This window comes from Pholcus phalangioides, unplaced genomic scaffold (assembly GCF_987345545.1).
Source record: "Pholcus phalangioides strain wild (caught in Gottingen) unplaced genomic scaffold, Ppha-v1.0 ptg000018l_1, whole genome shotgun sequence".
In the NCBI taxonomy this organism is placed as follows: Eukaryota; Metazoa; Arthropoda; class Arachnida; order Araneae; family Pholcidae; genus Pholcus; species Pholcus phalangioides.
The window spans coordinates 7988841-8004959 of record NW_028301611.1 but is presented as its reverse complement, the minus strand read 5'-3'; the positions used below and the strand labels follow the sequence as shown (position 1 = coordinate 8004959).

At 38.9% G+C, this 16119-nt stretch overlaps 1 protein-coding gene across 1 annotated transcript in view; it reads right to left on the bottom strand.

Moving 5' to 3' along the window:
* Nucleotides 1-9556: 9556 nt before the first annotated feature.
* The window catches only part of LOC149071641 (insulin-like peptide receptor), a 164905-nt gene continuing 158342 nt past the window's right edge, over nucleotides 9557-16119 (bottom strand). The window contains exons 22-25 of the mRNA XM_089247614.1: nucleotides 15771-15900; nucleotides 15334-15623; nucleotides 15090-15224; nucleotides 9557-11064 (exon numbers count right to left, since the gene is read on the bottom strand). Coding sequence (XP_089103740.1) covers nucleotides 10539-11064; nucleotides 15090-15224; nucleotides 15334-15623; nucleotides 15771-15900 — 1081 coding nt within the window. The 3' untranslated portion in view covers nucleotides 9557-10538. The remainder of the gene's footprint in view (nucleotides 11065-15089; nucleotides 15225-15333; nucleotides 15624-15770; nucleotides 15901-16119) is intronic.

Here is a 16119-nt window from a genome sequence, read left to right as displayed (position 1 = left end):
TGAGCGCTCGAGTGGCGTGGTGGTAAGATGCTCGTCTACCACCGTGAAGGTTACTGTCGAGGGTTCGAATCCGAGGGAGGAATATAGATATTTTCCCTAACGAACTTGAGGCGACCACCGATAGACAAGGCCTTCATTTCCAACCCATCTCATTAATGGCAGTAGATTACGATATGGCCAGAGTTGGTGTTTGGTAAAGTAGTAGTCTCTCGTATGAGGACGTTTGGTTAATATGCCATCTTAAGTGTCCTAAACGAGAAAAATTTTCCCCCTGGTCTGTGGGCACTTGAACTAACATTCTCCCTAATTGATAAGTCCTCTACAAAGCCACTTTAATTATTTCTAAATGATCACACGGAACATTCAAGTGATCTCTGAATGTTCCGTGGATTTTTCAAGTGAAACTGATCTAGAAATGCGCGAGCGCCACTCACATAATTATGCCGAGGATCATTTAAGTAATCTCTGGGAATGTGCCGCGGGTTACTTGAGTGATTCAGAACTGCACTGGGGGTGGGGGGCGCTTAAGTGTTTTAACACTGTGCCACATGTCACTCAAGGGATTTCTAAATGTGCCACGTGCTGCTTAAATCGACTGGAATTGTGGCACGACTCACTTAAGCGATCTGTAAATGTGCTGCTTAGGGGGGGGGGAGGGGCATTCCAGTATTGCGTCAACGAATTTTTAGCCACTCCCTCCCCCCCCCTTGTCAGCACTGTCCCCTACCTCCTAACGCATATTGGTGGGATCAGAAACGTACGCGGCAGGGGGCGGGGGCATAGGAGGCTCGTGCGCCTCCCCCAGACATAAGTTTTTTTTTTTTAATGTAAAAAACATTTTTTTAAAAATTAAAATTTCGAAAGAAAATACCTTTAAATGTTATTATAATCGATTTCTGTTAATTTCAATGTTATTTGAAGGGTAAGAATTCAAAATTTCTCTTTAAGAAATTCATTGCAACCCACCCTTTTAGCCATATATGGTAAACCCTTGACCCGCGGACCAAATGTGGCTTCGAAGGTTATCTGATGTGGCTTGTCCCCTCAAACCCAATTTTGTAAAAATGAACTAAGCGGCACATTTTCACAGATCGCTTAAATGGCCCGTGGCACAATTCCAGAGCATTTAAGTGGCCCGTGGCACATTTTCAGATCACCGAAGGAGGCCCGTGGCACATTCAAAGATCAATTAAGTGACGTGTGGCACAATATATATATATATATACAATATATTACAGCACTTAAGGGCCCCCCCCCCCGCCAGTGCGGTTCTACATCGCTCAAGTTACCCGCGGAACATTCCCAGATTACTTAAGTGACCCGTGACATAATTGCGGACCATTTGAGCGATGCGTTGCACAGTTCCAGAGCACTTGAGCAGCCTTGACACATTTCCTTAGCACTTGAAGGACCGTGAAACATTTAGAGATCGCTGAAGTGGCTCTGTAAGGGATTTATAAGGGAGAATGTTAATTCAGGTGCCCACAAGCAAGCGAAAGATTTTTCTCGTTTTCAGCGCACCGTGTAAGATGCCAATAAGAATATTTCATATTTTCATGAAGGGTGGTTGATGACAGTAAGCATCAGGGCCGCAACTAGATGCTTGGTCACCCGGGGCAAGCACGCATTTTGACGCCCCCTTGTAATTTTGAAGGAGAGGTTTCAGAATGAAATTTGCGCCCCCTCGGGTGTGGCAGGGGCCTTTATTTCCCCCTCCCGCGTAAGTCTCTGATCCCAATATGCGTTAGGAGGTAGAGGGCAGAGCCATTACCTCCTAGAGGTACAATATGTATCTCTCTAGGACAGTGTTTCTCCAGTACCGGGCCCAAACACTAGTCACATCGGGCCGCAAGTGATTCGCAGTTTCATTTTTCCATAAATTTCTCGTTAGTTATGACCGGGTCTTTCACGAGTCTTTCAAGAGATTTACCGGACCGCGGGCTTCCAAAGGTTGAGAACCACTGCTCTAGGAGGTAATGGCAGAGCTGACGAAATTTTGCTGACGTGGTGGTCAAAAATGGCTAAAAATCTGCTGACGTATTTACTTGAACGGCTCCTTAGTGTTAAGATGCCTTCATGTATTAAGGGGTTCTACTTAGTGTTAGAACACTCGAGAGTAAGATGACCATACGTCCCGTATTTCCCTAGGCAATCCGTTTTTTCTGGCTATCCCGACTTTTTTTTTTTTTTGCAAAAATGTCCGTTTTACATGTATTTCCAACGAAGACACGACTTCCTATTCTTCAAATCAACGAAACAAATTATCTCTCCTCAACTCAGAAATAACACTACGATAATTACGACTACAAATACGAATGAATATTATTCATCTCGCATATTTCTCATACATATATATTTTTCGATTGCATACCAATTTGATGGCGCTTCATTACCAGCGATTTCCCGGACTTTTATAGTGATTTTATCCCCGAGTTGGCAATTTCTCCGTATTTTTCTCGAGCAAATACGGTCAGCCTACTCGTGAGGGGGACCGGTGGCTCCGGTTCCCGTGAGGGCAGAGATGAATTTTCCGTACATATTGTAAGAAAAGAATATTTCTTTGACCACGGAAAATGAAACATACTTAAAAAAAAGTGCTCAAATTTTATTTTATATATATATACACAATATTTTTTTAGTATACAATATACCCAAAAAACAGTTGGAAAGTTCGCTTCCATCTTCTACGACACATGAGAAATGAGTAAAATAAATAATTTTTCATTTTCATCACATCGTTTCCCTCGATTCACAGGAGGGAGGGAGGAGGGAAAACACATGAAAGAGTAAATTTTGTGAATTCAGTTGCGCTTAACGACAAGCTCCGCGGAAAAATAACATCAATTCAGCTTCGGAGAGAACACGTAATAGAACATTTCTATCTTTACCATCAAACGAACAACGGGAACCAGAATGTCCTTCAATAAAGCATACAATCTGTACACAACATAGAATAAATAGCTATGATAACCACATTGTAATCAACATTTAGACACACGTTGCTGCCGAAGCCCGATGTGCGCACAATTCACGAATTGGCCAAACTCCGAATTGCAGAAATGATTCGGACTTTTGGCCGGAAATTTTCGCGAAGCGGCCGGAGATCAACGGCCGAAGCTCGATTTGCTGATGTGAGACTGCCCGGTAGGAGCCAAATCAATTTGCTTTTTTAATCGCCAACGTGGGATGCATGTTTATATGCATATAAGCAGCTGCAATGGATTAGCTCCATGTGACGAGAGGGGGGGAAAAAAGTGAAGTTTGAGGGAAAAAACTATAAAAATAATTTTATAAACCATATAGCCCTTGCTGCCAAATTTTGCAGGGGGGAAAAGAATGATTACCGCATCGTGACTGCGATAAGACGGGTTGCCACAACTAACGTGGACATGATAATCACGAAAAAATTAGCCAACTTGGCGATGATCTCGAATCACGTCTTTGGTTATCGGACTTTGACCAGGGATCACCGACCGCTTCGCGAACTAGCCGGTCAATGTCCGAAATTCTGGCATTGACCAGGTAATATTTAACGAAATCGGCCAATTCGCGAATTGGCCGATTTCGGGCTTTGGCAGTAACAGATACATTAAGGGCCGAAACACACTGCACGGATGTGACATGATTTCGCGTCATGTCTGAGACATTGTGAATTCTGATTCGTGGAAATTCTGTGACGTGGGAATTTCACAACGTCTCTGACGTTACCACGTCACGTCAGTGTAGTGTGTTTCGGCCTCTCCACAAGTACCATATATATTCGCTTTCTTTTAAATGACAAATAAACCAACAATTACGATATTAGATGGAAACGATATTGTTCTTTTCGATAAATGGGAAAATATATACAATACATAGAAATGGGGGGTGGGGGCAGGCAAATATATTTACATAATTAAGTAAAATGAAACACGAATAATGATCATTGATATGATGTACAGACCAGCTGTAAATTGCACATGAATCGAACATAAAATGGTAATATACACGCTGTATTCTTGAGAATTTAATTTTTATTTTGTCGTGAAATAAATCTAAAACAATTTTTGTATTTGTTACAAAGGGCCTAATGATGTCACGGTAATTATACATATATCAATCGTCTTGATAAGCTTGATAAATTTATCACTTTTACCAGCGAATATGCATAATACCCCAAGTATCGTTGGTAAATTTGCAAATACCTGAAACTCTTATCCCCTTTATCTGTGATTATGCATAGTACCCTATTGTAATAGCTGAATTTGATAAATATGAATGGGACCCCTCAAACAATGACAAGGAATTTTACGATCTACCCCCCTATATAATGATACAATGCACGTATCAATTGCCATGTATAGCATATGCATGCTCAACCTATGACCTGTGGGCCAAACGTGGTCCTCACAGTCATCTTGATGTGACCCACGACCTCTAATTTTGTAAAAATGAACTGTGCAGCGCATAAACAGATTACTTAAGCGGTTTGATATCACTTGAGTAACCCGCAGCACACTTGCATATACTTAAATAATGTGGGCAAAGCCGTAACTAGGATTTTTGCCACAACCCCCCCCCCCCCCCAATTTAAAATTCGATAATTTTACAATGATGTTCTTTGTTCCGGCCTAGGACTTGCTAAAGTTTTTACACCCGGTTCAGTTGCCCCTCCATAGTTCTAGCCCTTGAACGTACAGTACCGCAGATTACTTGAATAGCCCCCGGCACATTTACAGATCCACTTTCAAGACTCGCGGCAGAGTTCCAGATCACTCGCGAGCAACCACCAACACAGTCCAAGAGGACTTAAACAGTGGCACATGTGTAGGTCACTTAAGGGAACCGCGGCACAGTTAAAGATTACTCAAGCGGTCGCGGCTCATTTACAGATCATCTGAAGGACCCACGGCTCATTTACATATCATTTGAGAAACATGCGGCACAGTTCCAGATGACGTAGGTGGCGCAAGGCATGTTTTCATGCCTTTTTTATCGATGAAGTGGCACGAAAACTCTCCTAAAGGTTGAGCACCCTTGAGATCTATTAGTATATCATATAATACGCCTTAGCAGGTTTACCAATGATGTGACACTTAGGTATTATGCATAATTTGGGCATTATGCATAATCGCCGGCAGAAGTGATCAATTTAGGGAAATTTATCCAATTCACCAAAATGATCAGTGACTGCATAACCAGCCATTATGTATATATTGTAGGATATTATGCATAGGATTTAACACATTTACCATAACAATGATATCGTCCAGTTTTAAGCCCAGTATTTTGGTCCAACTTGGCCCAGTTTGGATTGGATCTTAGTTGAAATGAGTAGCGTCTCACACACTGGTGGGTGATTATTGCCTTGAAATATAGTCTATGACATAGGTCTTGAACAGTTTGAAAATTGTGAGCCGAAAGAAATTACCATGAAGCCCGAGGGCCAACAAGTCATGCTGTGGTATCTACATTCACACAGTGGTTGTTGTCTTAACAGGTGGGCCCTATGGGTTCTTAAGGTTCTGAGTCAAACCGGGGTGTGGGGGGGGGGGGACTATATTATTGGAGAATTAGATTTGTTCTGAGATTTAATGAATATGAATTTTCATAATTGTTTTTGGAATTTTTTAAATACCAATAAATTTTCATCAATTCTGAAATAAATCTCTCATTAAATATGAATTTCCGATTGTTCTGAGAAATTTTTCCCTTTAAACATGAATAATTAATTGATTATGAAATTATTTTTTCATTAAAATGAATTTTCATTGGTTTTAAAATAATGTTTACATCAATTTTGAATACATCTATTTTTTCATTACAATGAATTTTTATTAATATTCCGAAATTATTTCTTCATTAAACTGATTTTTCATTGATTCTGAAATAATTTTCTCATTAAATATGAATTTTCAATCGTTCTGAGAATTTTTTTCCCTTTTAAACATGAATAATTAATTATGAAATTATTTTTTCATCACAATGAATTTTCATTGGTTCTGAAATCATGTTTACATCAATTCTGAATACATCTATTTTTTCATTACAACGAATTTTTATTAATACCGAAATTATTTCTTCATTAAAATGATTTTTCATTAAAATGATTTTTCATTAAATTTTTTTATATTAAATTTTTTTATATTAAATTTTCAATAACTCCGAGGAATTATTTTTTCATTGATTACGAATTTATTTTATCACTGAAAAAAACTTAAAAAATAATTATGAAATTATTTCTCATCATTTACTCTCTGAAATGTCTATTAAAAGTAAAATTTTGAAATTACTTGTTTCATGAATTATGGAATAAATTTTTTCATTGAATTTTTTTTCCAGTATTTCTATTATTCTGCTTAACTATGTAAATCTTTCTCATTGACAAGCCACTTCAAAAAGCTTCAAGGGCGACACACATGACTCATACGTTGAAGACCCCTGATCAATGCTATTAATGAAAACAATAAAAAAATTATCAATTATGATCAATAATAATCAATTGTTATTGGTTATACAATCATTAAAAATGTTCAAAGAGTAATAATATAAATCGAAATTTTATTTTTTTGTAATTGCAGTATTATTACATAATTGTTCCGTTTTTTTTTGTTTTTGTTGTAATGCAAGTAACTCCTGTATAATATGCAATTTCTATAGGTCAGAGGTGCACAACCTTAGGACCGCAGGCAAAATCAACCCGTCAAAAGGTTCTATGTGGCCTGTGAAAGATGTTCTGGTGGAAATGTATCAATATACACAACATGATAACTGGCTGCGGCGACCATAGTTGTTTAAAAAAATACAGCATGTCGCCAATCGCTAAAAAAATTCTCGAATGCAAGTAGACTTACCAATTACAGCCAAAAATTGTTAGAGGTAAATAAACTTCCCGATTTCAGTGAAAAAATAGCCAATTAAAGCCAAAAATATTGTCATAGGAAACAAGTCAAAGCAGAATGTTTTTGCACTGTTTTGCAATGAGCCTTTGACTGAGTGGAAATGTTCTATGGTAGACATTCTCATAATAGTGTTTTTTTTTATTCACCCTTAAATTTTTCCAGATAGTTCTGCGACGTTGTACAGTTTTCGGTATATTCTGTATTGCTAAGTCATGAAAATAATCTTAATTTCCTTGATCTTGAAAATTTAACTAAACCTTGTTGAAAATAAGAGAACGTGGAACATTTTATGAAAGAGTTTGGATGACCGAAATCACGAGAATGTCCTGTAAAATGCAGGTCACTCTACATGTTCAAACTTCTGGCCCACAAGCTGCAGAATTACTGCTTATCTGGCCTGCGCATTGGCATATGCAAAGTGGGTTTGAGTTCTCTAACCCCATCCTCTTGAACAATAGTTTTTATTGAGCAGGAAAAACTTAACCCCTTCCCCCACAGAAGAAAATTTTTTTGAACCCCCAAACCTTGAGAAAAACCTGAAATCACATATGGTCCCGCCGACTGTAAAGGTTGTGCGCCCCTGCTATAGCCAGTTCGAGAAAAAAAGAAATCTATCTACAATGCAGAATGTGATGATTCACTGACAAACATTTTTGAACATACTGCATATTGAACAATAGTCATATCATGGTTTTTAGCAAGGTCGTGGTGGGGGGTGGGGGGGGGGGCGAATTAGGGGTCTGGTCCCCCCCCCCCAAAAAGTGAGAAAATTACTGAAAAAAGGGAGAAAGATGGTCTAATTTATAGTTCTATCACTTTGGTCCCCCTTTGAACGAAATTTCTGGATCCGGGCATGATTTTTACACTTTTTTTTGTCAGAATTAACAAGTTTTTAATGTCTTCCATAGAAAGTAAAGTAATTTTGAAGAAATCATGATTCTCAGGGAAGGTGGGGGATTCTTCTATGAAAAATATATACAAAGAAGTTGAAGATCACTTTATTCTGACAAGATTAGGGGCGATCACCTTTCTGCATTTCAAACTAAGTTTTTTTTATAGATAAGAGACGTGTTATATAAGCACGATTTTCCCCTCAAAGATATGTATTTCTGAGAAAAGCTCAAGATAAATTTGTCCACAAGAAGTTGATAGAAGTACCCAAATGAATAGTTTTGAGTTTGCATTGTTTAAGGCAGTGGTTCCAAGCCATCTTAACGGGCAAGGCAGACTTACATTGATAATGGTCTTAACCTGTTTCCATCCGGTGTCCTCATTTGAGAGGCTTTACATAATATTTTAGCCTTGCAGCTAGATGTTGTACAATTTAGCATGCATATGACATCCCTACTCAGAGACTGGAATCAAAAAAATTCTCGAGAAGCCATTTCTGGCTTAGAAATGAACTCTTGAATTTAATGTATTTTATTATCTCGTGGGTACTTTTGTTTTCTGTCTTATATTATCGTTATATTATCGACACAGCTGGGCTGCCCTTACCGGATGCAGGGCCCGGTGCTAAAATAATATAGTCTCTCTTAGCCCAAATATGTTTTTTTTCTTCTGTGGGAGAAGGGAATCAAAAATTCACAAAATGAAAATCATGAAAAAAAGTTCAAAAATAAGTCAAAGAAATAGTTTCAGAATTGATTTCATTGGCTACCAAGCCACAGTGGCATCTTACTGCATGGACCCACCTGGGCACGGCCTGGGGGCTTCAACAGAAGAGGGGTCCTCACAAAAATGAGATTTGGTTGAAATTTTCTCGAATTTACCTTTTAGGGCCTCAGAAACATCACTTGGCCCGGGGAGGCCATAATGCTCTTAAGATGGCCTTGTCAAGCCACTGTATAAACATGGGAGAGACCAAAACAGTGTTCAAGCATGTGAATGCTAAAAGACAGAGACGCAGGTGTACTTGAAAGGGGGGGGGGGCCAGAAAAATTTGTTATAGCACAGGGTGGCGAATTTGAATAAAGAGTAGTCACGAAAATTAGACGAGAATGGGAGAATAGGTGCAAAATTCATATAGTCCCCAGGCAGCAAAACCATAAATGCGCTTCTGGCAGTAGGGGGTGTGAAGTGAGGTACAGTGAAAAACGCCCCTATATAGCAATGCTCAAAAAGGACTAGATAAACACATGGTTAAACAGAGTAACCATATGCTGTGATATTTCAATGCAAATGTTGTTTTTGTATCCATAAATGCTGCTTTGTTAAAGCAAGAATATTTTTTTAGTTATTTCTTTCTAGCATTTAAAAATAAAATATTTTATAATGAGTTGAACTACTTTTGAATCACTGTGTACATGGAATGTATGAACACCAGAAAAAGTGCATCGGGACCAGAGAGTAATATGGGAACCAGAGAGAATGATATCGAGGATTATTGTTATGAGGATTTTGTTATATAGCAGATTTACACTGTATCTGAAACTCCTATTTTCAATGGTGCTGTGACCATAAAAGCTTAAAAAATCACCTCAAAGCTGTTTTTAGAGACGTGCAACAGATTTTGCTACACTGAAAAATTTGTTATAGCACAGGGTGGCGAATTTGAATAAAGAGTAGTCACGAAAATTAGACGAGAATGGGAGAATAGCTGCAAAATTCATATAGTCCCCAGGCAGCAAAACCATAAATGCGCCTCTGGCAGTAGGGGGTGTGAAGTGAGGTACAGTGAAAAACACCCCTATATAGCAATGCTCAATTACAAAATCAAACACAGTGAAATTTCTCAACAACGTAAATCCATGAGACTAAAAATTTTGTCCACAACAAAGACTGCCATCCAATACAGAGTTAAAGAGCCGTCTTCCTTCACAGGACTCAGAAAAGCATACGTTAATGGAAATTGTCCACAAAAAGAAAATGACAATTATGAGATTATATCAACTGTTATTAAATTAGGGAAAATTATTCATACCTTGCAGGCGCCAAAAGTTCTTTCTCACACTGGGCTCTGTGTCTAGTAAAAGCCGGCCTGGAATCCCTGGTTTAATACATGAAAGTCAAATACAAGACTAGAGGAAACCCTAAACAAATGGGACTATCAGCCTCGATAATCATTGCGTTTTTACTTATGTAGTTTGTATGGTCTATTCTCCAGACATGAAGCAGATAAACTGTTTTCATCACTCTTTCGATGAAACAAGAATCGAGTTAGGATATAAAAATGGCATTTTGTCTGGCGATTTTGATATCTATAATCTTGAGACATTTAACATGAACAAAACCTGTGCCGTCAAGACTGGAATGAATTGGGGTAAATCATAGTTGCGTTAAAGACCCACTGTGTACGCCAAATAGCGTTGTAATAATAATAGAATTGTGAATGGCCAAAACATACCAGGGCAAATAAAATAGTGAAAGAAAGGCGAGTATTTTTGCTTGATTCTGATTCAAAATGACAGAAAACGGTCCTTTATAAATGGAAAAACCATGAGAACAATGATATGCAGGCGATCACCCCTAGATAGGACGCATATTACACAACTGAATATGATCTAGAATAGAAATGGCAGACATATATATTAATATATAAATAAACCACAATTAAGACATACACACACACTTCGCACATTCATGTGAGAAAACGAGGAAAAAATTAATCACAGATACTCAATTGTCTAGAGTGTGAGGGGAAAAAAATGGGTGAAATCAGCAGTTGGCAGTTCTTCGGGATGGAACACTGACATGTCCATTGGCGATGCTTCCATTTGACATGTTACTTATCTTGCTGCCTTTGCTTCCATCGGAATAGTTTAGGGACATACCCTTGCTACTGTCATTAGAATAAATACTCAAACCTTTGCTCCCATCTGCCGCAGAAGACTGCACGCCAGAGGAATGCCTCATCATGCTCTCTAACTCGTGATTGCCATTCGCTGTGCGAGATGACTCATCTGGAAGCTGAGTGGCACTGGGAAAAAATCTGAAGTCAACTTTATGGGAGTTGCTTGCAACTGGGCTTGTTTCCTCTGTAATGGGTGAACGCAATGGTGTCGAAGGTGTTATAGCATCAGTCAATTCGATCTCCTGTGCTGACATGCCCGGTCTTTGAGTGTAATAGAATGATAATTCACAGAACTTTTCATTCACGTCCGATAGCAGGATCTCTATAATTTCTATGAATGTTGGTCGAGCTTTCGGGTTTCTGTCCCAACACATGACCATTATGTTGTACCTGAGAAAATAAATAATGTTTATTAAGGTTGGAATTGACTTACAATAGTATAAATCATTGTTCTTCAATCTTCTTTTCTGTGGGAATTTCCTGTCACTCTGCGGAACAATTCACCCAATTCATATAGCTGCTGTATAATTTCAGATTTCTCCCATATGTTTATTTTTTGCCTGTCCTGGAATTGTTTCTCTGATTTGTCCAATCTGCAAATTATTTCTCACATTTATTTTTTGCTGGTCTGCAAATTATTTTTTTATTTACGTTGTTTATTTTTTATGCTGGTCCTTATATTATTTCCCCGATTTATTTATTTTTTATGCAAATACAAAGGCCACAACAGGCAAAATGCCTAACAATTTGGTTGAAAAAAGATGCCCATCAAAAATATGGATGTCAAATATAACCAAAATACAGCAACCAAAAAAGAGCAATCATCACAAAAGAAACTGATAATTACGATAAATATAATGAACTAGCTATAATACCTGCCACTGCCCGGGATTTCTTCAATTGCTGGTAGGATTGAAACGTGGCAAAACCATTATAAAGGAACAAACTACTATAAATATTTAATACTGGTAGCATTAAAGAAGTGACAAACCATTGTAAAGGCACACAGTCTGAAACGCATTGGTAGGGAACCACGGTAACCAAGGTAAACATTCTGAAAGTGACTGTTGTGGCCAAGAAACCACTGTTGCCCGACAATTTTTCACCCAGTTCAGGCATTTGCCCAGCTATGATGAACTTTAAAGTAGCTTATCATTCAAGTCGGGTCCCACTCATTGCCATAAAAATTTGCGCACCAAGAAATAATTGTGGGATCAAAACGAAAGTTGGCCTGAAGGTACATGTCGGGCAGATATGCAAATGATTAGAAATGCAGCGTGATTGCGCATTGCGTAATGCTACTAGAGGGCGTTGAACTTCGTTCTCCTTGGAGTATAAAACAGGTAAGCAGAGCTTGCTGGAGTGTATTTAATCGTTTGCAAAGGAAATGCTGAGGTAGACATGCCGTTATGCCACCGTCGAAGACCATATGAGCAGTTGTCAGAGTTCGATAGGGGAAGAATCATCGGGATGATGGAAGCTGGGTGGTCAGCTCGGCGAGTAGCTAGTCAACTAGACCATTCTGATTTTACTATGAGGAGGTGTTGGGACCAGTGGACAGAAGAGACGTCATTTACACGGCGACCAGGTTCAGGACGCCCTCGACAGACCAGTCGTCGAGAAGACCATCACATCATCCGAAACGCATGCGTAGAGCCAACTGCCTCATTGGCCGCTATCCAGACACAGGCAGCAGCTTCACTACGGGCCCCTGTGTCTTCCCGAACCATCGCAAGGCGCCTGGCTGAAGGACATCTGGTATCGTGGCGCCCATTACGTGTGCTGCCAATGACACCCACCCACCAACGCCTCCGTTTGGAGTGGTGTCGAGCACGACGGGATTGGACTGCAACGGAATGGAACCAGGTCGTCTTCAGCGACGAATCGAGATTCAACTTCAGCAGTGATGACAATCGTGTTCGTGTGTGGAGGCCCCGTGGTGAACACTTCAATCCTGCCTTCACTTTACAGCGACACACCGTTCCCACAGCTGGTGTCATGGTATGGGGTGCCATTGCTTACGATACACGGTCACCCCTAATATTGATCCATGGCACAATGACAGCCCAGCGGTACGTCCATAACATCCTTCAGCCACATGTGTTGCCACTCTTGGCAGGGCTCCCAGGAGCCATTTTTCAACAAGACAATGCTAGGCCACACACAGCAAGGATGTCACAAGACTGCCTCCGCCACATTACCACCCTTCCCTGGCCTGCTCTATCCCCAGATTTGTCACCAATCGAGCATATCTGGGATCATTTGGGACGGCAAGTTGGACACCCTACGAGGTTTGTCGAACTAGAGGCGCATTTACAGCAACTGTGGAACGAGATGTCTCAGGACATCATACGGAACTTGTATGCCTCAATGCCTGCTCGTATCGCATCGTGCATTCGCGCTAGAGGGGGGCCAACAGAGTACTAAAACTTCTGTTCATCTGTACTTTTTTCTGCAATAAATGATCCTTTTTCTTGGATTTTCTAATCACTTACTAATATCAACATAGTACTTACATGTGTAAAATTTCGTTTCATTTTGATGACTTCTTCTGGGTGCGCAAATTTTTATGGCAATGAGTGTATATGCAAAATTTGGCAATGATGGATCCAAAATTGTAGATTTGTACAGAGAACACACACAGACAGACACACAGAAAATCAATTCATATATATATATATAGATTGCAAGTCCACAAATTATTTCTCCCATTTCTGCTCGTCCGCAAAATTGTTCACTTCTAAACTACTTTCAATGATCTGTGGTTGCAAAAAGGTTAAAGAACATAAGTATAAACCACGAAAAAAATGTTAAATTGAGATAGCTTAGCAGTCGCAGTTTAACATTGTATTATAACCATGTTAAATTATTGTACAGTCGGTCTCAAAAGTTTAGATACTATAGATTTTCAACTGCACCATGGATGCCGTTTCAAATTTTGATTTCATTTTTTTTGCTTGTGATCAATCACACAATGAGCAAAAACCTACTCTAAACTTTGATCATTGTCGAGGAAAATAAGTTTTGAATTTTTTAAACTCGAAAATTTGAAAAATAGCTGTCTTAAAGGTTTAGAAAAACCGCTGATTTTTATATGCAAATTTCGAAGATTGCATCTATGCGGTGTATCAGAGATGTGATAGTATATAAGTGGAAAGCTATCGGATTGGTTTTCATTGAAAAAAAATTGCAGAAGTAATCACATGTTTTGTACGGTGAAATCCTTTGAGTACTTCATTCAAAAGCAAAAATGAAGGCTGTGAAAAACATTGCTATTGCTTTGAGCAGGTCGAAATGGAGTGTCTGGCATGTATTGACCCAACGTGTGTCCCAAAAGTCAAAACCTGGTTGTGGTAGGCAATACAGTACTAGATTAAGCAAAAACAAAACCGTTGAAAGATTGGCTTCAATGTAGAAAATTACCTTGAACGAAATTATGAGAGATCCTGGAGTGAACATTTCAACAAATGCATTTCATAGACAGATCAGAGAAGCTTGTATTTGATTCATAAAATAGTGGTTAGGAAAACCCCTATCACAAGGCAGCACCAAAGGCAGCATTTGCTTCTAATGGTCAGACTTGAAATTGGTCATTAAAACTTGGATGCTAAATGAGATCCCAGAGAAGAATTTGCCACTGATTGGAAAAGAGTTAGGAGGACCAAACTTGACGTTTCGGCATTATAGCATGTCTATTCAACGATATGTTGCCACAAAAAAAAACTCTTCAATAGCAAAAATGTATCAGTTTTAGACTGACCACTGTTTTGACTTGAATCCTATCAGGAATGTATAGGGCAGGCCAGTAGAAATAAATTTCATTCAGAGGGAATCACTTTCATTTTGTGGGGGGGGGGGGGGGCATAGAGACAGATTTGGCCCTGTTTTTCCCTTTTATAGGTCATTTTCTCACATTTGGGGGACCAGGCCCCCAAGTCCCTCCCCTCTCGTACGGCCTTGGTATGGGGCATATTTACGATGAATGTGTTTGCAAATCAAATACAGTATTCAACTGTTGATGACTTCAGCTCTATCGAGGAAGCATGGTACAGTTTTGATATTGGAACCCTATTAGCAATTAAAAGCCTGTAATTTTTGTAAATCTGAATCTTCTCTAAATGTATGGGACAGTCATTTTTTTGTATTTTTGATAATATAAATATTCTAAATGTTCTTTCGTAGAAATGTTTTTTTCCCTATAAAATGTAGAAATGCTTCAGGTATTATCCATTGAAAGGTGCCAATATTGCTAGCTGTGCTTTTTCTTGTTAGTTAAAGAAAAGTGCATTATCTAAACTTTTGAGACAAACAATACATTGTTAACCATTATTGTATTGTACCACATTATCCAAATTATCCTTGAGAAACGTTTTCTATGGGAAAAGATCTTGATATCACTTGAAAAACTAACTTACAATTTTTCCGGGCAACCCTCAGGCCTGTCCATTTTCCCACCATCTATGACATACTTTAAAACTTGTTCATTCGACAGACCTTGATATGGCTGCGATGCTAGAGTAACCATTTCCCAAAGAACGACTCCGTAAGACCTTCGATCAAAATAACACAATTATAACCAAAATTAATTTGTAGTTCCATCATGAAGTTATTGAACAAGCTTAATTTCACATGAAAAAAACATTGGTGAAAAAAACTCACCAAACATCAGACTGGCAATCAAATATTCCATCCTGCAGAGATTCTGGTGCCATCCACCGTACAGGGAGAAGTCCCTTCCCACCTTTGCGATAATAATCAGTTTCATAAATGTCCCTTGTCATTCCAAAATCACCAATTTTTACAGTCATATCTTCCGCAACCATGCAATTACGCGCAGCTAGATCCCTATGCACAAACTTTTTCGCGCCAAGATATGCCATGCCATCGCTGATCTCTGCCGCCATATTAAACATTTGCTCGACAGTTGGCGGTTGCATGTCTGGGTTTTCCTATGGAAAAAAAGAAAAATATTCAGCTTGGAATCGTACAGCTGCAGCGAAATGTAGACAATAATTACACACATATTATGTGTGTAAAATATAGTACACATTTTACATATGTAATATTCTGAGAAAAAATATATTTTAGTACATTACCTCCCCTGGTCGGTGTGATCGCAAGTAGCTTTTCAAGTCCCCATTTGCCATCAGTTCCATTATCACAAGAGTAGGATGGCCTTTAGATACAACGCCTAATAGTTTGATTACGTGGTGACAGTTGAAAGCCCTGATTCATGGGAAAAACACAAAATGTTATACATGTAGAATTTTTTGTAAGCTAAAGACTGATGATGACAGATAAATAGCACTATGGGGTCAGTGTTGAATGGGGGGGGGGGGGGAGAATGGATATATGGAAAGGTAATTGTAGAGTGAAGAATGATGGCGTCAGTTCATGGGTTTGTGTTTGTTTGAAATAAAATCAATAAAAAAATTAGTTTGTGTC